Source organism: Aedes albopictus, chromosome 2, assembly GCF_035046485.1.
Source record: "Aedes albopictus strain Foshan chromosome 2, AalbF5, whole genome shotgun sequence".
Lineage (NCBI taxonomy): Eukaryota > Metazoa > Arthropoda > Insecta > Diptera > Culicidae > Aedes > Aedes albopictus.
Genome location: NC_085137.1, coordinates 86749980 through 86773819, shown reverse-complemented (window position 1 = coordinate 86773819; position 23840 = coordinate 86749980). Strand labels below are relative to the sequence as shown.

The 23840-nt window shown below is 39.2% G+C and overlaps 1 protein-coding gene and 1 long non-coding RNA gene across 2 annotated transcripts; both read left to right on the top strand.

Moving 5' to 3' along the window:
- The first annotated feature begins 325 nt into the window (after positions 1-325).
- LOC109427832 (uncharacterized) lies at positions 326-5439 on the top strand. The gene is made up of 7 exons (XM_062850034.1): positions 326-625; positions 698-839; positions 932-1415; positions 1468-1625; positions 1695-1860; positions 4319-4419; positions 4483-5439. The coding sequence occupies exons 1-7, from the start codon at positions 600-602 to the stop codon at positions 4498-4500; spliced, it is 1095 nt and encodes a 364-aa protein (XP_062706018.1). The 5' UTR covers positions 326-599; the 3' UTR covers positions 4501-5439.
- A 14569-nt stretch (positions 5440-20008) lies between these two features.
- LOC109401220 (uncharacterized) lies at positions 20009-23549 on the top strand. Its single transcript, XR_003894328.2, has 2 exons — positions 20009-20713; positions 20781-23549. It is a non-coding gene; the product is annotated as an uncharacterized LOC109401220 (long non-coding RNA).
- Positions 23550-23840: the final 291 nt, after the last annotated feature.

Sequence of the window (23840 nt, the reverse complement as noted above, 5' to 3'; positions counted from 1 at the left end):
AAAAAACGTCATAATTTGAACGAACAAGGGTAAATTTTAAGTTACAATGTACAACACCTCGGCAGAAAATAATGTAGGGAATCGCGCTACTTGGGCGGTGGCTTCTATATTCGTCTGTTTTCCACTATAACTCAGTCAATCTTGAACCAATTGACACAATTCTTGGAATGCGGTGAGATAGGTATAGTATCTACCCGTGTACAAAATTTCAAGTCAATCGGTTCAAAATTGACCGAGTTACAGTGGAAAACAGACGAAAATAACAGACGAAGAAAACCACCGCCCAAGTAGCGCGATACCCTAATACATGACGGCGTAATGGCCAACACCCCTTTCGAAAAGGACATGCGCATCCTGGCGAGAAACATTTGTTGCTACAAACACATGATATCCTTGCAATCACGTCAATCTGTTTCCGTACGTCCTGTCATTCGCATTCTAGGAAAAAGTATCACTAGTTAATCCGATTACCATAGATAACATCTCATTGAATTCTAATAATTGCTGTGAAAAGTAGAAGCTAAGTAGAGTTTATTCGATTCATTCAGTACCTTAGTAGCGGTTACCCAATTCCGCACTCGCTAATCAACCAATGACCAATGGCCAAGATCAGAAATGTGTTCAAGTAATTGTCTTTCCGCCTAGTGCTAACTCGAACACTAACAACATTAATCATTTGAAAACTTTTTTTTTGCAGAAAACATCTCATTCCGAACCTGGAGAGCAAGTGTCGACTGTGCCTCTCGGACAAGGCGATTGTCCAGTCTATCTTCGAATGCGACAGCAAGGAAACGACCGATACCCTCGTGGATAAAATTTTCGAGTGCACTGCAATTATGGTAATTACCGACCCACATAATATGCTAATTCAGTGGTCGTAACTCGTCCTTAACATCCATTCCCTCTCCCACCTCCTCTCGCACTGCATCAGCTTTCCAAGGATTTTGACTTTCCGTCGCCCATTTGCGAGGATTGCGCGCTCAAGTTGGACGAATTTCTACTGTTCAGAGCAAAGTGTTTGCGTAGCAACGAGATTTATAGGTTCAACAAGTTGCACAAATCAAGACTTTTCAGCGGAGGCGGTGGACTGAAACCGCCGAGTAGTACCAATGGCAATGATCCGACGGCGAATCAGGACGATCACATGGATCGAAAACCTCCCGACAACGAAGACGACGAGCAATCAGTAGAACCCAAGGAGGACCAAGCGGAAAAAGATGTGATAGTCACTAGCAGTAGCAGTGATGGAGGTAACGTTACTGTGATTAGTAACACTGAACTGCCAGGGAGTTTGTGCATTCCCGTTAAAGACGTTGAAGGCGATCGGCCAGCCGAATTGAATGGAAACCACCCGGAGAGTGGTGATACTGACGGTGGCAAATCAACGGATATATCGGTTGTAGACGACACGGAAGGTATGGGTTTCTTATATGTCATGAACAAATCTAAAAAGAACATTCTTACTAGCTACCACAATGAGTGAACCGCTGCCGGCAAAGATTTTACGTAGTCCCAAAATGATAACGAACGCTATTGAGGGTATGCGGTTTCCGCTGGAAACGGTGGAAGAGCTAGACTGCCTAGAACGTCGCATCCGGACGTGTACCGTCACCAGAGAAAAATTTGTATTATCCCATATCCTAACCAAAATTAACCAATGCTCTACTTATACTATCCACCACTATCCGTTTCAGATTACACTGCTGAAATCGCTGAAAACGCACGATACCTCACTGAGCGATACATATCAACGTCTGTTCACCGACGCGCTTATGATTCATTACAATTACGACGGCATCTCCCCCAAGTACAACAAACGGCCGCTGAAGAGTCTTTCCATTTTCACCGACTGCATGCCAGGTAAGGGGACATTTTGGCAGGACAGCTGAATTTGATACAATGAGCCATTTTACGAAGTGACAACAATGGTAATGATGATATTGATTTTCACGCATTCGCACGCTACCTCTTGTCAAAATTTAATTCAAAAATCGGCTCGTAAAATGGACTATTGATAGTCAAGACACAGAAAAAAGACGTAACACTTGCGAAATTTCCATCGACCACGCTACGCTTTTAACGATCATTTTAAATCTTCAGTTGTGGCTTTCACAACCAGAGGCACGCGCAATGTTTTCCTTTGCGTTTGACGTTTTACACTGGCAGCTTCTGTTGACGATATTGCACAACGCTGTGTTTCGTGAAACATTTCCACCAGGTGATGTTTGTGTAGACTGGGCGATGAATTTTCACTTAAATTGTCCTAGCTGTTAGGTCTGTTAATCTTTGGCTAAGAGGTCGTTCCACGTAGGCCTAAATGTGTTTGTCAACAATATTTAGTACGTCACAAAACTAGGTTTGTGGCTGCCGCTTTCCATCCTTGGCCATGCCCAATGCTCGCCAGATATCAATAGCTAGGGTGACCATATGGTATCCTAAAGGAGGACATGTCCTCCTTTTTGATCAAAAATCGAATGTCCTCCTTTTGCATGAAAATATCCTCCTTTTTGAGCTTTTAACTCGAGATTGTATGAGTAACTGGCAAATATTTTTTGTTCTTGTGCTTGATATAATTCGAATGTAATTGTTGAGCGTTTATCATTGCATCAGACACATTTTCAATGGGTAACTATAAATAAATTATTGAAAGTACGTATCACATGAAATCGAAATCTCAATCCCTACTTTCCAGATACCATCCTTACTGCCTCTCATGAGAAGTAAATATGCCGGTTTCTTATAAACAAATATACCGAAAAGGTTTATAAACAGTGTCACAAGAAGCTTTTCCTATTTAATCTACGTGAAAAATAAAGTGAAACGTCAAGCAAACTGTCTGCAAGAACTTGAAATCTACAGTTTCTAGCTGAAACACTATTCTACAACAAGCTAACAACAACGCATTACAAACATACAGTATAAAAGTAGCCGTATTTATTGGTGAGAGAGAACTCTTTATTCGATTTGCCCAAGTTACTAAATTTTCTGGAAAATCTCAGGAAGTTAGAATAGAATATTTAGCAGTAATAGTAACCGAGTAAAAAGTTATTGAGTCCAAAAACTAAGATGACTCCTGATGTTTCATTATGTATTTTTGCTTATGATTTGTTCCAGATTGCTCCCTTGTTATTCAGCGTTCACTGCTACAGTTTGACTATTATACAGCAGAGAGCAAAACATTGCATGCTCTCCAAGCTTATTTAAAATAATTCATTTTAAATAGAATTACACAATTAGAAAACTAAACTACTAGTTTTAATTTTCATGGTTGGAATGATAGAAGACTTCAATTAATTGTGGAGTTTATAAGATAATCCGGATGCTACTGAAGAATTCAATTGAAGCATACAACGCAAAAAATGTTAGTTAGGTAAAACAAATGCGTTGTAAATTATTACAAATTGAATTTACAACGCGTTTGTTTTACTCAACTCATATTTATTTTTGCGTTATGTGCCTTTTTAATCTGTTTTCCTTGTATATTTGTGCTATTTTGAAAAGTGTCCTCCTTTTTATTCAAATGTCCTCCTTTTCCAACTGAATTTGGTCTGAATGTCCTCCTTCATCTTATTTCCATATGGTCACCCTATCAATAGCGAACACCATAACCACAGAGAACAGACGTCTATCTTCGCTTTCTACCTTGTGTAAAACTTTGTAACGGTCATATCAGAGTATGTGGTTATGCTCCCGTTGCGCGGCGCTAGCGTCCCATCACTTACATTGTTGTGTTGTCATTTTTGTTTCCAGTGCTCGCCATTTTTGGCCGTTTGGCGCTCGTGTCGCTTTGTGGGCTAGTGTATTTTAACTATAAACACTGCCATCGTGGAGTCAAATCGACTTTATATGTGGGGCAGTCTCCGTTGGTGGCGTTGAGGTACACTTAAATCCTTTACACACGATTTCGACGTATTTTTGTTCGAGCTTAAATGTCTGTTCTCTGTGCCATAACTTTTCAGGATTGTTCTATGGCATTCTTGCAACATGCTCTGCCCACCGTATCCTTCCGGCTTTGGCTCTAAAACAAGAATAAAAATCAATTTTCTGAAAGCTGTCAGTGGGTTTAAGCACCTCGTTTTGCGATCACCTTGATGGTGGATTTAACTGTACACTGTTGAACGAGTTTTTTCGTCAAGTTGGTAAGGTCCTAGGAAAATAACAGTGTAGATGGCTTGACTTCCGCCACCAGGTTCGCTAGTGTTGTGTTTCCAAAACAGCAAATACTTCTAACATCATATTATATATCTGCTCTGAGCAGCTAGTCTTAATTTAAAATTGTCATTGTCATTCACATTGATAACTGTTTTCTCGCATCCAGCTGCCTGGAGTGACCACATGGATGGCAATATGGTACGCGAAGCAATAATCGAGGCTGTGAAAAAATCTCACAACCGTTACAATCAATGCAGTCACCGCAAAGTAAGTAGGGCAGTTCAATATTACAGAATAATTGAAATTATTAAAATCTTTTATATTTTACAGCGAGCAAGGCAAGTATAATGTGGACCACAGTTGATATGCAAACTATTTTCTAACCTTTCCTATATTCTAGCTATGAATGGTTATAGCTGATGATACCGCACTAGCAAATGCAGAACACGGTCTCCAACGAAGACCTGTCCCAACACATAGGTACCGAAAATATATCACGATGCTAGAAGCAATCAGTAGTGATCTATTACACGAGAGTAGATAATTTTTACGAAAATGATACATAATATAATTCTATATATTGCAAGCATTTGATTGAATTGCCAAACATATAAACTATAAATAGCGAAATACCGACAAACGATGGTGGTAGTTACGTTTTAAACATTCTCGACTTTTGAATCAGTTGATAATATTCAAAAATTGAATAAAACAGGCATAAAACAACGTGGCCCAACACACAGTAATGGAAATGATAGCTTTCACAGAGAGATACTGAAAATAAAAGTAGCCGAGACATTCCACTAGAACGAATGCAGCGAATTTGTAGCACGAACTAGCGCAATTAAATAAGATATCTACAAACTATAAGCAGAAAAGAAAACACGTTCCAGATAAGGGCTCTTAAGCAGCAAACTAACCAAATCTAAAAGATAATTCGTTACAGCAGAGGAAAAGTAAAAATTGTTGGTAAATTACTCGTAATGTTTATTTTTTTACCTAGCCAACCGTTGTGAACTATTTTGTACTAGCAGTTTGTACCAACCCAAATCAGATAACATCTTTTCAATTCGTCATAATTGCCCATAGAATAAACTTGAAGCATATTACACAGTTATCGTCATACTTAGAACTCGAAGGAATATTTTATCCCCATGGCAGTGCAAACTGAACAAACATAAATTTCATCAAGGCAAGGAGCATGATCAATGCAATAAACGTTAATACAAACATTCATAGGAAAATACTTGTAACGAAGCATTTGAGCAAAATAAAGTTTTAACTATTGGGACAGATATATCTGTGAAAGAAAATATACTTCCAAAACGTACATTCCTTTGAGTTTTGTGAGCGAGTACTATCCAAAGAATAACCCTATTATGCCTGCCTCTACCTTTATCCGGAACCGTACAGCTTTTTTGTATCTGTATTAACGAGATTTTTAGCCCTCGGCTTGTTCATCTGGGAGAGGGAATGTTCAAAACAGCTTTATATTCTCTATAGAGTCTTATTGTTATATGCTTCTTTGGCACCAATGTTGTAGGAATTGAGCAAAAATTGGAAAATCGAATGCGTTTAAAAAACTAGTTTTTCAGATGTTGAATACGCGTCCGAGGTGGCCGTGATAGTCTTAACGTGAAATAAGGTGTACGCGAATTCAATTACCGAAAACACATTAAAATCTACTTACCTTACCGGTGTCTCCAGTTTCGCACTCTGCGATCGACCACCTGATCGACCCACCTAGCTCGCTGCGCATCACGTCTTCTTGTACCGGTCGGATAACTCTCGAGAACCATTTTAGTCGGGTTGCTATCCGACATCCTGATGACGTGACCCGCCCACCGTAGCCTCCCGATTTTCGCGGTGTGGACGATGGTTGGTTCTCTCAGCAGCTGATGCAGTTCGTGATTTATTCATCTTCTCCAAGTCCCGTCTTCCATCTGCACTCCGCCGTATGTGGTACGCAACACCTTTCGTTCGAAAACTCCAAGGGCGCGTTGGTCCTCTGCACGTAGGGTCCATGTTCGTGCCCATAGAGAACGACCGGTCTAATCAGCGTTTTGTAGATAGTTAACTTCGTGTTACGGCGAACTTTATTCGATCGTAGAGTTCTGCGGAGTCCAAAGTAAGCAAGATTTCCTGCCACAATGCGCCTCTGAATTTCTCTGCTGGTGTCGTTGTCGGCGGTCACCAGTGAGCCCAAGTACACGAATTCTTCAACCGCCTCGATTTCATCACCGTCGATTTAAATTCGGGGTGGCGGGCGCGGTGATTCCTCCCTGGAGCCTTTTGCCATCATGTGTGGCATACCAGTTTAGCACCCTATGCGCAGAGATGCGAATCGTCAGCATTTGCGCATCATCGAACAGCGCGACGCAGCCGCGGCAACAATAATCGCGCTCCATCAGACATCGCGACGTCGCGACGCGCACGTCGTCGGTCGTCAGCGACACGAAGACTCGAGCCGGTCGGACAGGAGAGACCGCGCCGCCGACGATCGTCTTCTTTCGCATCGCAGCAACCGGGTGGGCAAGCACGTGTCATCACTAGCGTGCGCAGGGTTCTTGCTTGGGGGGGGCACTATAATAATGGTGCAATATATGTATGATCATGGTGCAAAATAGAATTATGGTGTTACACGAAATATGAATTCCCAAGTAGGAGTTTCAACATGTTGTGGTGCTTACATCGCCAAGTACTTCATATTGGGATTCTGGAGAAGGCTTCGGATGGTGATGATTTCAAGGCAGTGCGAAACTTCAATATGAAGTCATTATCTCGACTCTTAAAAAATATGGTCGATGTGAAAGAATTTTGATCCTGGATAATTAGTGATGCTAGAATTGGAGAATGTCAGAATTCCTAGATAGAACATTTTGATCAAAATCCTTGTTGCAAACTACAGAGCTTCCTCCAGGATTTCCCCGTAAATTCGTGCATGAGTTCCTCCAGAAATTCCCCAAAAAAAAATCTTCCAATAATTCCTTCAGAAATTCCTCCAGGAAGTCTCATATATTTCTCCAGAAATTTTTCAAATAATTCCTCCTGGAATTCCTCCAGTAAATAGTCCAGGAATTCTCCCAAAATTACCTCCATGAATTCCTCCTGAAATTTCTTCAAGGAAAAATCCTCTAGGAATGTCTGCCAGAATTCCTCCAATACATATTTCCTCCAGAGATTCCTCCAGGTATTCCTTTGGAATTTGCTCGAGTAGATTCTTCAGACATTCCTCCAGAAATTCCTCCGAGATGCCTCCGTGGATTTCTCCCCGAAATTCATCCATGGACTCCACCAGAAAACCCTAAAGTAATTTCACCCGAAACTCTTCCAGGAATTCCTCCAGGAGTTCCTCGAATAATTCCGCGAGAAATTCCACCAGGGAGTCCTCCACGGAATCCCATAGGAATTTCTCCAGGATTTTTTCCTTAAATTTCTTCAGGAATTCCTCCAGGGATGCAATAATGAATGTCTTCAGAAATTCCTCCAGATATCCCTTCAGAAATACTTCGAGACGTTCCTTCAGACATTCCTCCATTATTTTTTCCAGGAAGCCTAATATATTTCACCAGAAATTCCTCAAATAATTCCTCTGGTAAATACTCCAATAATTCCTCCAGAGATTCCTCCTGAAATTTTCTTTTAGGAATGACTGTCAGAATTCCTACAATATTTCTTCTAGGGATTCCTCCAAGAATTGATCCTCGGATTCATCCAGATAATCCTTAATGAATTTTTAACGGAACTCTTCCAAAAATTCCTCCTAGAACTCCTCGAAAAATTCCCCCATGGATTCCTTCAGGAAATTCTCAAGGCATTTCTTCAGGAATTCCTCCGAGGATTCATCCATGAATTTCTTCAGAAATTCCGCAAAAATGCTCCGGGAATTCTCTCAGAAATTTCTTAAGGAAGAGCTCCAGACATTCTACCAGGAACTCATCCAGGGATTCCTCTAAAAATCCTCAGGGAATTTTCATCAGGACTACAGGGATTTCTCCTTGCATTCCTCAAAGAATTTCCCAGAACTTTTTCTAGGAGTTTCTCAAGGAGTTCCTACAGGGATTCGTTAAAAAATTTCTTCAGAAATTATTTTAAAAAATCCTGCAGAAATTCCTCCAGAAATTCTTATATAAATTCATCGAGGAGTTCCTTCAGAAATTTCTCCATGAAGCCTCATATATTTCTCCAGAATTTCCACCAATAGTTCCTCCAGGAATTTCTCCAGTAAATACTCCAGATTTTTTTTCAGAATTACCTCCAGGAATTCCTCCAGAATTACCCCCAGGAATTCCTCCAGAGATTTCTCATGAAATTTCTTATAGAAAAAATCCTCTAGGAATGTCTGCCGGATTTTCTTCAATATTTCCTCAAGGAATTGCTCTACAGATTCCTCCAGAAAATCCCAAAGGAATTTCTCCCGGAGCTCTTCCAGGAATTCCTCCTGGAATTTCTCGAGCAATTCTTACATGGATTTCTCCAGGAAATTCTACAGGAAATTCTCAAGGACTTCTTCAGGGATTCATTCCTTCAACGATTTATTCATGAATTTCTTCTAAAATTCATCCAGAAATACCTTCAGGAATTACTCCAGAAAATCCTCTAGGAATTTCTGACAGAATTCCTTCAGAGAATCTTAAAGGAATGTCTCCCGGAACCCTTCCAAGAATTCCTTCAGAAATACCTCCATGGATTCCTCCTGGATTTTTTTCTGAAATTTCTTCAGAAATTGCACCCTTCATGGATTCCACCAGAAATTTCTCAAGGCATTTATTCAGGGATTTTTCCAGGCAATCCTCCACGGATCCTCCACATAATCCTAAATCAATTTCTCCCAGAACTCCTCTAGGAATTCCTCCAGGGATACTTGCATGGAATCCTCATGAAATACCTCCAGGGATTGCTGTTGGAATTCCTACAAAAAATTCTCTAAGAATTTCTGTCAGAGGGATTCTTCCAGAAATTCCTCGACTAATTCCTCCAGAAAATTCTAAAAGAATTTTTCCCGGTTCTTTACCGGGAGTTTCTCTAGGAATTCCTCCAGAGATTTCTTTATGGGTTCCTCCCAAATTTCTTCGGGAATTCATCCATGAGTTTCTTCAGAAATTGCTCAAAAAATTCCTTCAATAATTCCTCGAGGAGTTCCTCCAGACATTCCTCCAAGAAGCTATAAATATTTGTCCAAAAATTCCTCAAAGAATTCATCCAGGAATTTATCTAGTTAGTCATCTAAGAATTCATAAATGAATTCCTCCAAAAAAATCTGGAGGAATTTATCCAGAAATACCTCCCGGAATGCAAACATGGATTCTTCCAGAAATTTCTCCAGAGATTCATCAAGAAAATCATCCAGGAATTTCTCCAGAAATGTTTCGCATAAAATAGCTCAAAGAATTCTTTCGGGAATTCCTCCATTCATTCCTTCAAAAATTTCTTCAGTAATTCCATCTTGAATTTCTACAGGGATTCCTCCAGGAATTTCTACAAGGATACCTTAGGGAATTCCTGCTCGGATTTCTCCAGAAAATCCTGAAGAAATGTCTCCCGGAACTCTAACAGGAATTTCACGAGAAATTTTCCCAGGGATTTCTACAGAAATTTTTGCAGGATTTTTTTTTCTGGAATTCTTTCAGGAACCTCTCCAGAAATTTCTCCTGGGACAACTATAACAATTTACTCTAGTTTTTGCTCCAGAAAATCCGCTTAAAAATTCTTCATGGATACCCCCAAGAATTCCTCTAGGTATTCCTCCAAGAGTTCATTCACGGATTTCTCCAGAAAAAACATCTCCCGGAACTGTTCCAGGAATTCCTCTAGAAATTCCTTGGAAAAATTCTTGGACAATTTCTTCAGATATTCCTCAAAAATCCCCATGGGAGATCTTTCAGAAATCACTCGAGGAGTTCTTTAAATCATTCCTCTAGGAAGCCGCAAATATTTTTTCAGAAATTTTTCAAAGAATTCCTTTAGGAAATCCTCCAGAAATTTTTCCAGGAATTCCTTCATTTTTTCAGGAATTTCTCCAGAAAAACCTTTAAGGATTCTTCCAGAAATTTCTCTGGGAATTCTTCAGGGATTCATTTTTGAATTCCTTCACAGAATTCTTCAGGAATTCCTCCTAGGATTACAGCAGTAATTTTTCCTGGATCTTTTCTGGGAATTTCTCTAGGAATTCCTTTAGGGATTTCTCCATGGATTCCTCCAGGAATTTTTCGGGAATTCATCCAGGAATTCATCCATGAGTTTCTTCAGAAATTACTTTAAAAAAAATCCTGCACAAATTTCTCGAGGAGTTCCTCTACACATTCCCCCAGGAAGCCTTTAATATTTGTCCAGAAACTCCTTAAAGAATTTATCCAGGAATTTCTTTAGAATTTTTCCAGAAATACCTCCCGGAATGCAAACATGGGTTCCTCCAGGAATTTCTCCAGAGATTCCTCAAAAAAATCATCCAGGAATTTCTCCAGGAATGTTTCGCAAAAAATACCTCAAAGAATTCTTTCGGGAATTATTCCAGGAATTCCTCCATTATTCCTTCAAAAATTTCTTCGTTAATTCCATCTTGAATACCTCCGGAAATTTCTACAGAGATTCCTCCAGGAATTTCTGCAAGGACTCCTAAAGGATTTCCTGCTCGGATTTCTCCAGAAAATCCTGAAAAAAATTTCTCCCGGAATTATTCCAGGAATTCCTCGAAAAATTTCTCCAGGTATTCCTCCATGGAATTCGCCAGCAATTTCTTCAGGAATTCCTCCAGGGATTCATCAATGAATTTCTTCAGATTTTCCTCAAAAATCCCTCTAGGAACTTTTGCTCGAGGAGTTCCTTTAATTATTCCTCCTGGAAGCCGCAAATATTTTTCCAGAAATTTTTCAAAGTATTCCTTCAGGTAATCCTCCAGAAATTCTTCCAGGAATTCCTACATTTTTTTAGGAATTTCTCCAGAAAAACCTCTAGGGATTCTTGCAGAATTTTCTCTGGTTCTGCAGGGATTCATCCTGGAAATCCTTTACGAATTCCTTCAGGAATTCCTTCTAGGATTACAGCAGGGATTTCTCTAGGAATTTTCCTAAGCTTTCTCTAGGATTTCCTCTATGAATGTCTTCAGGGATTCCTTCAAGTATTCCTTCTGAAAATTCTCCAGAAATTCTTCCAATGATTCTTGAAAGAATGCCTCCAAAAATTACTCCAAGAATTTTTTCACGGATTCTTCCCAAAAATTCCTTCAGGAATACCTCCACTGATTCCTCCAGAAATTGCTCCACAAATTCCTCCAGAGATTTCTCCAGTAATTTCTGCAAGGATTCGTCATTGAATTCCTCGAGTAATTCTTCCACAAATCCATGCAGGAATTTTTCCAAAAAAAAAATCTTCAGGATTTCCTCCTGCAATTCATCCTGGAATTCCTTCATGAATTATTTCATCGATTCCTTCTGTTACCCCTCCAGCGTTTCATCCTGTAATTCCTTCACGGATTCCTTCAAGAATTCCTCCTGGGATTACATCAGGGATTTCTCCAGGAATTTCTCATAGCTTCCTCCAGTAATTCTTCTAGAAACCCCTCCAAATGTCGCTCCAGAAATTTCCTCAGGGATTCCTGCAGAAATTCCTTCGGACACTTTTCCAGAAGTTCCTCCAGGAATTCTTACAAAGAAACCTGCAGGCATTCTTCCAAGGATTCCTTTAGGAATGCCTCCAGAGATTCCTCCAGAAATTCTTCCAGGAATTTCTCCAGGGTTTCTTCCAGGAATGCCTCCACAGTTTACTCCAGGAAATCCTCCAGGGGTTCGTAAATGAGCCCCTGCTGGGACTCTTGCAGAAATTTGTCCAGGAGTTTTTCGAAATATTTCTCCAGAAATTCCTCCATGAATTCTTTCGCGAGTTCCTCTAGAGATTCCTCCTGAAATTCATCCAGGGATTTCTTCTGGAATGCCTCCACGGATTCCTCCAGATATTTCTCGAGCTGTAAAGTGATTCTCAAAATGATCCACGGAATGCTGTTTTGATGCGCGAATCACAAAATGGTATACAAAATTCAATTGTGGATGATACAATGAACACCAAGAAGGTGCATAGAGTTTTAAAAGGTGTGTGATGTGAGTATGGTACATTATATATCTTAATGATCAAGGGAACGTTGAGATAGTGCATGCGCGGCAAGTAATTGCAATTTGATTTATAGAATGCTAAGATAAAACATGAGATTTGGAGATGGTGTAAACATAAAAATGTTGGCGCTGCGTAAAAATCAAATTGCGTGCTGCAATAAAGGTGCATGATGGCACCGTGGTGTATAGGATCTTCTGATAACACTGAGTTCATTATTATGGTGCATTGAATGCTGATATGGAGCATGTCATTCAAAGATGGTGCTTGATGTCAGTATGATGCATTAGAATTGACATCGTACAAGAAATGCTGTTTTGATGTACAAAACTTCATACAATAATAATGGTGCAATAGATGCCTAGATGATAGTGAACGCCACGATTACGCATTAAAAGCTTTAGTAATGCATGGAATTTAACGATGGTGCATGATTTTGCAATTAGACACATATTTGATTCAAAGATGGTGCGTGAGATGGTGCCTAGATGATTCTGTGAACATCATGGTGGTGCATAGAATGAATGATGTCAGTACGGTGCATTAGCTTCACCATGGTTATCTTATACTCGTCATGTTTCATATTAAGGTGCACTTGCAATTCGTGCAAAGGTGCAGGAAACTCAATGTGGCACATAAATCAACATGTTCCAGGTACGTGGAATACTATTTTGAATGCCAAATGCCAAAATGGTGCATCAAATTCAAATCTAAACCACATCATAATGGTGCATAGGATGTCTAGATGATATAGTGAATGCCAAAATGGTGCATGGAAAGCTTTGAAGAAGGCGCATGATGCTAGTGTGCTGCATTAGTTGTCACCGTTATTCAAAGATTAACAACATGTTGCATGGTTAGGTTCACGATTTGAAAAAATGGTGCATAAAATACAAAATAAAAGTATTTTATGTGATGCTCACAACATAATGGTGCATCAGATACCTAGATGATATAATCAACGCTGAAATGGTGCTTGGAAAGCTTTGATGGTGCATATCAGTATGATGCATTAGATTCCTTGTTGATTAAAAGATAGTGCATGAGATCAGCATAATGCGTGGATACCTAGATCATTCTGTGGACGCTATGAAGAAGGTACATGATGTTAGTGTGTTGTATTAGATGTCACCGTTATTCAGCGACACTCGACATTGTGTATGGCTAGGTGCACGAATTGCAAAAATGGTGCTGTGGTGCCGAAGTCACCATGATTCACGTACATGGATTACAGTTTTGGAATACGAAATGCCAAAATGGTTTATGTTATTTGAATATGGTGCTGACATCACTGATTAGTTAAAAGATGGTGCGTGAGATTAGCCTAAATGATTCTGAGAACAACATGGTTGTGCATGAGATACTAAGAAATTGTATGTATCAGTGGTGCATTTGTTGCCACTATAATTCAGTGATTCTCAACATTGGGTGGTTAGATCCAAAATGCAAGAATTGCAAAAATGATGCATAGAATTTAATGTTGTGCTGAAGTCAACATGGATCAGGTACATGGAATACAATTGAATGTACGATATGCCAAAAATGGAGCTTATGAAATTCAGATGTGAATTAAATGCTTAGATGACGTGTGAGATGGTGCTTAGATATTTACGTGATCATCATGGTGGTGCATGGAATGCAAAGGAGCTACATGATGTCTGTATGGTGCATTAGTTTTACCATGAGCCAGTTATACTCAACAAATTCCATATGTAGGTGCACGGATTGCAAAAATGGTGCAGGAAACTCAATGTGGCACATAAATCAATATAGTCCAGGTACAAGGAATGCTATTTTGTATGGGAAATGCCAAAATGGTGCATCAAATTCACTTGTGAACCACATCATAATGGTGTATAAGATGCCTAGATGATATAGTGAATGCCGAAATGGTGGTTGGAAAGCTTTGAAGAAGGTGCATGATACTAGATGATGCATTAGTTGTCACCGTTTTTCAAAGCTTCTCAACATGTTGCATGGTTAGGTGCACGAATTGCAAAAATGGTGCATAGCATACATAAAATGTATTTTATGTGATGCTCACGGCATTACAATGCTTTAGATGCCTAGATGATATGATAAACGCTGAAATGGTGCATGAAATTTCATGATGGTGCATATCAATATGAGGTATTAGATAAAATGATAAAAAGACATTTCATGCGATCATCACAATGCGTGGATACCCAGATCATTCTGTGGACATCATGATGATGCATTGAAAGCTTTGAAGAAGGTGCATGATGTTAATGTGCTGTATTAGTCGTCACTGTTATTCAGTGATACTCGTTATTTTAAATGGCTAGGTTCACGAATTGCAAAAATGGTGCTGTGGTGCCGAAGTCACCATGGTTCACGTACATGGAATACAGTTTTGGAATACGAAATGCCAAAATGGTGCATATTTACCAAATGTGGCACTCACATCACTGATTAGTTAGAAGATGGTGCGTAAGATTAGCCTAGATGATTCTGAGAACATCATGGTTGTGCATGAAATACTAAGAAATTGTATGTGTCAATGGTGCACCATAGCTCAGTGTTTCTCAACATTGCGTGGTAAGATCCAAGGTGCAAGAATTGCAAAAATGGTGCCTAGAATTTTTTTATAGAAGGGGGGGCAAGTGCCCCCCCTTGCCACCCCCTGTGCACGCTAGTGCGTGTCATCCAAAACAGGCTGGAGGCAATTTTGCGGCAATCGGCCGAAACTGTAGTGCGGAAATTTACATCATGTACTTTGTCTTCGACACATTAATGACTAACTAGTCCGATTCGCCTGGCTTCACTCTTTAGTCCGATGTATGTTTCCGCCATCGTTTCAAATTTACGAGCAATAATATCAATATCATCAGCGAAACCAAGCAGCTGAACGGACTTTGTGAAAATGAAAATCGTTCCACTCGTGTTTATCTCCGCTCTCCTAATTACACCCTCTAAAGCAGTGTTTAACAGCAAGCACGAAAGACCATCACCTTACCGTAACCCTCTGCGAGATTCGAGACTCGAGTGTCCCTGATACTCGAACTACGCACATCATATCAGTTTATCCGGGAATCCGTATTCGTGCATAATCTGCCATAGCTGTTCTATTTTTTTGGGCTGCAAAACTGTGAGCCGATAAGGAGAGCGTCCAACATAGCTCTGGTCCTCACAAGTTCCTACCTCATGCTTCCACGGGTTAAGCGATGACAAAGACCGCCAGCTAAGAGTTGTGTGCTTAACTGGTAGTGCAGCCTGGGCACTGTTGTCATTCTGACTTCAGCTAGATTGAGGAGGTACGACCCGAGCGTCTGTTCACCAAGGAGATGCGGCTCAAACAGCGTCTGTTCTGGCATCCAGCGGCTGAGTAAGAAACGCTGCACCACACCCAGCTAGATCCAAGGTGGTAGCCCCATCAGCGTGGTCGTCCCAGTGTTGGTTGGGACGTTAAACAGAACTGGCACGATGACCCTCCGGCGAGTTATTATGTACTGGGCGGAGGAACTACCGAGAGAACCGAATTCGGACCGGCGGAATTGAATTAGTAGAAGCAAAACGCGTACAGTAGTACAAACTGATTAGCTTTATTCTTCTACTCTCTTCGAAATGGTGGTACAGAGTGATCTTTTCACTACGGTGTGGTACCGTTGCGGAAGATGTTGTGGTTGGCAGGTTGGCACGAGTGGTTGCGCTCGTGCGGTTGACAGCTCCATTGCTGCCAGAAACGCTGCTCGGATATAACAGGAGTGTTGGCGTATGCCCAATAAGCCACCCGTAAAAATCCCTATTGCGAATAACATAGGAGAAAATACGACTCGATACAATCGGCAAAGACCCACGCGACGAAATAAGGACTACGATTGGAAACTTGGAACATGGAATTGCAAGTCACTAGGTTTCGCAGGATGTGACAGGATAATCTACGACGAACTACATCCCCGCAACTTCGACATCGTGGCGTTGCAGGATTTTTTTTTGGGTTCAGATACTACAGTTCTCTAGTGCATTGATTGGCTTTGATTGCTTTTAGAAGTGCATAAAGAACACTAAGTTGAAGAGAGGCAGACCAAGCTCTACTGGGAACGTAGATTTAGAACGAATCGGATGAAGAACTAGGCAATCCTAGAGGCAATCATCTCGGAAAGATTTTTCAGGGATTATTACTAGAGATTTGTTGAATTTGTTGATTTCTTCAGAAATAAAAAAAAATCACCAGTCTTCTGTACAACAAATTTGTAGGAATCTCAAGACTGAATCCACCATAACATTAATAAGAAACCCATAAAAATGCAGGAGTGAGATATCTCAAAGCGATATCACCGAAGAATGTACTTAAAATTCACCAATCATTATATTGAGTACAGTGTGATGCACTTTTAATTTTTAGCTTATTTGCTCTAATAAAATGATAAAAAGTTCAGAACGGCATAACGTTAAATGAATACTAGAAAACTCAGGATTATTAGCATACATTGATATGATCGAAAGTCAGTATCATGAACTTAACAGTAAAAAAACAATTTAGCTAGTTTTTCAAATTTCATAACTGTAAAAACTTGTATAACTCGAATAACCTTCACGTACCCAACCCCCAACATCTCATTTTGAAAATGTGCATTTTGTCAATTTTAATCCAATTTTTTGAAGTCGCTCTCAATCGATCATAAATTGGTGCCAGTTTATTACACCCAAGTGGCCATGCAATATCCGGAATCATTTCGGAGATATTCCGGATTGTACTGGGGTCAGGGAGGGTGCCGAAATAGCTAAAAATGATTATTTCGTGTGTTATTGTGTTTGAACCATAGATCTCAGACATCCAGGCTAGAACAAATTTTGTGGTACCTTGTGGTATGCACATAATAAATTATTGTACTACTCTATTACGTTTAGCGTGTATGTTTACATTGAGTATCTGTCATATCCGTAATAATTAGCGAAAAAGCCGTAACCAACAAAATGTACACAATTTGAGTAATTGCAGGAGTGAAAAGATGCTAGATTTGTCTTCTGAATCCTCACAAAGTTTCCTTGATATCACTTTTCTAACTATTGAAAATCACTGATTGAGTGAAAGGCGTAATTCAATTCTATTCCAAACAAACAAAAACAAGAATTACGCCTTCTACTCCTTTGTTTTGTTTGGTGTTTTGTTTACGAAAGTGAAAGGCGAAACTGAAATCAACACGTAAACACGGCGATAGTAGAAGGCGAAACTGAAATCAAAACGTAAACACGGCGAAAGCAAATGGCGAAATTCTGTCAAAATCATAAACAAGGCGAATAGTAAAAGGCGATTCCGAAAATGATATCGATTCGAGGCGCATAGTATTGGGCGAAATTAGCATTCTTAGGTATCAATTCAGGCGTAATTAAATAAATGCAATTTTTAGTGCAAAATTTAACAAATTCGTACTGTTTTATTAGAAAATCAAGAAAATGTGTCAGAATTGTGTCATTTAAGCTTGTTCATGTTGAATTCCTCTGAATTACCCCTAAATAGGAATTGAAATTGAATCAGCCAAATTCGGTTGTTGTTTTCGCAATGTTATTGCTTTGTCAGTTACGCCCTATTCGCGAATTACTCCGGATATGTGGAGATGTTGTTATTGTTGTCTGGAGTGTGAATCATTGTATGTAATATTGAAGTATCGGTAATAAAGTGTATACAAATAATGAATACAGTTGTTGAATAATCATTACAGAGAAAGATTCTCACATTGGCGACGAGAACGGTGAACAGTGCATGTGAAATTAGTTTAATTTCGGTTCGGGAAGTGTTTTCTTTGGAAAAAGAAAGAGATGAGTGGTGTGTGTGGTGCATGTAGAATGGTGATGACCTTCAGGTGATGACTTGTGATTGAATTTCAACATTGGAATCAAAAAGGTAAATATTGTGTACTAACTGTTCAATATGAATCAAACAATCTATTTATACTTTCGACTAATGTCAATGATCAACCTGTGAGAGATTTTGATGGTGATCGGTATTGTTTAGTTCAAATCGATGACAATCACTATTGTCAGATAAAGAAATAAATAACTGTGAAGAAAATCTAAGTTTTGTTGATTGTGATATTGATACTCGTTGAATAGGGTTGTTGTCCTAAATCTAGACTTAAATGCTGAATGATGAATGAAGTATTGATTTGTTAACCGGATGGCCGAGGAAGGCGTAGAGGTGAAACAATATTTTGAAATCAAATTTTGCCGTTGCTGTTAAAAGCCAGTGAAGGCGATGAAAGCCAATGAAGGCGATAAAAGCTAATGAAGGCGACATTCTTGAAATAGCCGGAAAAGGCGGAAAGGATCACAGATAGAAAAGCCGTTGAAGGCGGAAAGACTTTTTGAAAGCAGAAAATGTTATAGGCAGAAGAGCCGACTAAGGCGAAAAACTGTCGATGGCGGAAAGATCCGTCGGTGAGTGAAAAGCCGTTGAAGGCGGAAAAAGCCGTTGAAGGTGGAAATGCCGTTGAAGGCGGTAAGACCTGCAAGACAGATATAGTCGATTCTTTGTAGAGCCGTATAAGGCGAATTGTGTATATTAAAAATTAAAGTACTAAAAACGCAACAGTGTCGTAAATTTCGTAAGAAACAGGTTACCAGCCAACACAGATTTAAGGGCTGTTTTCAGATCAGAAGGAATTTGTCGGCCTATCTTGATGCATGGGAAATTCCTTGGCTGAATCGCTCAAGTAACCGTTTTTTCTTCGATCGCAGTACGCAGTTGCGAAGAAATGACAGTTCAAATGTCAGTCACCGCAGAAAGTTTCTGCCAGGAATCGTTCTAGAAGTTTCTTGAGCGATTTCTCTTGAACTCCAATCTGGGCTTTATAGTTGAATTGAACCATTAAAAATGAAATTTCACACCAATTAAGTGGCAGCTGAGAAGGCGAAAGACAAAACTAAACTTTAGGCTGAGCGTGATTAGAAAAACAGGAACGAATAATATTTGAATATGTTCCAAATGCGAATATAACTGAGCAAATACTGAGATTGCTGTGGAACCACCTCAGGTAATATATATTGAAGTTATCATTGCTCAGTAAAGTATATTAAGTCTACGAGACGTAAAAAGGGTTGGCTCTTGAAACCAAATTAACATGAAGACATGATTTAACCAATGCTGTGTCCTCTCTTACAAGACTAAAAATGTAACTTCAAGAAAATTAACATCAATGTGTGAGAACAATTAAACTGTCTTGGTAGTTTGCAAGATAGGAAGTCAAAATGACAGTTAAAGCATTCGTTGAAGCTAGACAACATATTCAGAGCAGTTGCTAACCACTAACCTGTTAAGTATGCTGCTAGTCAAATAACTAGTTGAATTGAATATTAAAAAAAAACGAATAATAAAAAATAAATGAAACTTTTCGGCCTAACTAGAAGTCTCAGGAATTCGAGTAAAAAGCGCTTTATAGCCTATTGAATGCCACTAAATGTTTATGCGATTCAAGTACAGTGAGTTATTGAGTAATCACTTCTGAAGTCTTTGAATATAAAATGTATCGGGTGTGGTCAGGAGGGGCATTTTCACTTATGATTGCTTAACACTGGATATAGTGCCATCTTGCCAAGAACTGTGGAACAAGTTAGAGAACAAGGTACAGCAGTACACTCAACAACAAATTCTGCACAATAATTTCCTTACAGGAAGAGACAAATTTTGATCAGTTAAAGAAGTATTGAAACTATTATTGAGGAGAATAACGTACAGTATATCAAAAGCACAACATATTGGAATAATAAAAGATACCCGTATAAAAATGAACCGTTGAACCTATTGTGAAAACTGTAGACAAACAGAAGAATCTCATGTTAACAACGTTTTCTATTGTAAGTGTACTGTACAGCACATTTCAAAATATCATTCGTTATAACGATTACAATAGATTAACATTAGATTTCATTGTTACAGTGTTTTCTATGGGCATACAGTAGATTAACATAAGATTTCTTTGTTACAGTGTTTACTGAAGACATACAGTATAATCACATTAGATTTCATTGTTATTTTTCATTAAGTTTCACGCCGAACTCCATGGCACTCAATTTGGCCGATTTGGCGTAACCGCGTAACCCTCACACATTTTTGTGTTTGAAATTTTATGCGTGTTTGTTTTGATGTCCTCCGGGTATGTGAAGCGTAGTGTGTGAAGTGATGGAAAGTTTGCTGCTTCCGATCGAATTCTGCGTGCGCCGATAAATCTCGGTACCCGCATTCGGAATGGCCACTCGTAAGCGCTTCGGTTCCGACTCCAAACGCCCGACGGAGAAGTGGTGTGCTGTTGCTGCACGGTGCAAAGGCGGACCGAAACAAGCTACTACGCTACTACTGCTGGGACGAGTTTTTCTGCTGCAGCCCAACACGGTCGCCTTCAAGGCGGAGCTGCAAAAGCTCGATTGATTCGGCGAAACTACACGGCCAAGTCTACTGCTGCTGCTGCTGCTGGAAAAACCCATTGTGGGCCGGTGTGCGGTAAGTACGATATTGCTTTCGTTTTATATTTCAGTAAATATTTATCTGATTGCAATTCTGATTCTAGGGTGGTCAAACTTCCGGACATACATTTGGAGTATGGATTTGTCATTTGGAGCATAGCAGCGTTTAATATGAACAATCCAGTTCGGTCGTTCCGCCAGGGAGGGTCGAATCAAATATCAACTGCGGCGTTCGTATGCTGTGGACGGACCTGTTCAAGAAGGACCTAAGTGCAAGAAATCGTTACGCCAACAACTGAGTTGCAAGGGGTGGAGATCCCCCACAAGTTTTTAAGGGCATTCCAATTAATACGTAAGGGTACAGCCAGAGAGGACGCGACACGACGCGGATTTTCCATGCGATTTGACTCCTTTTTTTTTTTTTCTTTGGATTTGTCTGCTCGACAGGCTAAGACCATTGGTTGGTCCATCTCGCGATTTGACTCCTTATTATTGATTGTTATTCCTTTGCGTGCAAATTTCCGCGTCACGTGCCCACTCTGGCCGGCACCTAAAACCAGAGGGGACGCCACAAGTTTTCAAACCAGAGGAAGACGGTAAGATTTTGCGTTTCGTTTTTTGTCTTTTTTCGGCGTTTTTTTTAGAATATGAGTCACGCCGAGAAAAGTTGAATGGTCGAATGGAATGCCGCAAAGTAAGTTTATTTAGGATTTGTCTAAAATTATGTCCCAAAAAGTATTTCAACCGTACGAATAAGTTTAAAAAAAAATAATATAGGGGAACTTACGTATTTTCGGCATTTTTCTTCGCCATGAACAAACCTGCAGATTATACCCAAAGTCACCCTACATAAAAGCGTGTATATTTGGTATATTTAACTCAGTATTAGCTTGTTCTCTGTCACTCCACATGAATTTTATCAAAAACGAAAACAGAAGCACTGACCCATTCATTAACTGAGTATAACTTTCCACTGGAATAAAATGTTTACCGCCACACGAAAACAACCTAGCACTATCGCTGTCTGACGAATTTCTAGTCATACAACAAAAGAACCCATAATATTGATTGATTTGTAGTTCCGTGCAGTTAACGTCACTTGTCTATGAAATGAACGCTGTGTCGATTTTTTTAGTTAATATCGAGGTTAATATTTAATTACTTTGCGGTATTCCCATGCAGCGCATTTATTATCGGAGAGAGAGAGAGCATAGAGAGTAAGTAATTCTACGAAAAGCCGTAAAATGTATACTTCAGAATGAGCACGACCCGTCTATTTACCAAATCTAAAAATAATAATGAAAGCAAGAAGTAATGCTAGTACGTAAGAGTATGTAATAGTCGAGGTAATAGTTTAACATAATTGTAAAATAATGCAGAAAAATTTCAATATAAAGCCCCTGAGATTTTCCCGGTTTTGACGAAAATATGAAAAGCTTTTATTTAGAATTTTAATTGACTGCAATCATTCAATTCATATTAAACTTGTCTAGTGAAACATAATTAAAACCATATTGAACAACGAGTAGGTGACAGCATACACTCTAATATTATTTTACACAAGATATTCACAATAGCAGTAGTGGGGACACTACACTTGTTACTGAATTAGAACCATCTTTCGCATTTGGTCGCTTTGCAACGTCTTCTAATATAGGATCGCTCTTCAAGCCTGGAACACATGCGTGCGTTTGAGTTAAATTCTATAGTTATCCCTTGGATTAACTATCAAATTAGACGCAATTGCATGCTGTATTCCGCAAGCTGTTTATCAAGTGTCTATAAGTGCTGCAATAATGGTTAAACACGCTGTAATGTTACATTGAATGCAGCTACATTAGTGGACTAATAACACTTAGCGCGCTGGGCATGGTTCCCATATGCCGCTCATAGTGTTGCCACATATAATGCTTAGTTTGCTAAACCCAGTTACCTGGCTGGTGGGGCATGGCAGCCTAAGTTTCGACCATCAATGCAATCAGACGTTATTTGAACTACGACGAGCGATCCAAATATTTGAAGAACTATTCAAACCGAGATTCAAACTATATAGAAGCTTGTGTATAGTCAACATTTAACAAACTTAATCTATGCAATATTTTGCATTTTAACGTTTCGAACGATCATCAAGTATAGGTTCAACTTGTAGTATATCGAGTTTTTTTAGTGCTACAATAATGGTTAAACACGCTGTAATGTTACTTTTGTACCTCATCACCCACTAAATGCAGCTACATTAGTGGACTAATAACACTTAGCGCGCTGGGCACGGTTCCCATATGCCGCTCATAGTGTTGCCACATATAATGCTTAGTTTGCTAAACCCAGTTATCTGGCCAGTGGGGCATGGGAGCCTAAGCTTCAATCATTAATGCAATCAAATATTACTCGATTTACGACATGATTGATCCAAATATTAGATAATTGTTCGATCTGTGTTCTTAAAATGTAGCCCTTAATTTAGCATAAAATATAAATACAAGCTTCTAGTCCAAATGCATAAAGATAGTTCAGATTCACTGTTTTTCAGATTTTTTCAAGCAATCAGTAACAAAACTAAAAAGCAGAAATAGATCAAACCATTCCAAAATGTTCATATTCGTTTGTAAAATAAAACTATTCCAAAACATTAGAATTTTCTGTTTCACAATAGAAAACAATTCCCAAACCATTGGATTTACCGTGGGCAAAACAGTATGTTCCATAATCACAATTGAAAGCAATTCCAAAACAATAGAATCTAATGTGTAATTAAGTCACTGCTCAAAGAACAATATGAAAACATAAGAATCATCTGTATCACAATAGAAAACAATTCCTAAACCATAGAACCAAACGTGGAACCAGTAATAAAATTACTACTCCAAACAATACGTTTATCGTGCAATTCACTGTTTTAAACATTTCGAAAACATAAGAATCTTCTGTATCACAATAGAAAACTATACCCAAACCATTGAATTCAATGTAAACACAGTACAAACAGTATATTCTGTTTCACAATAGAAAACAATTCCAAAACAATTGAATCAAGTGTGGAACCATCAATAAAATCACTACCCAAAACACTACGTTTACTGAGCATTTAATTATTTGAAACTATTCGAAAACATAAGAATTTTCTGTTTCACAATAGAAAACCATCCCCAAACCATTGAATCTAA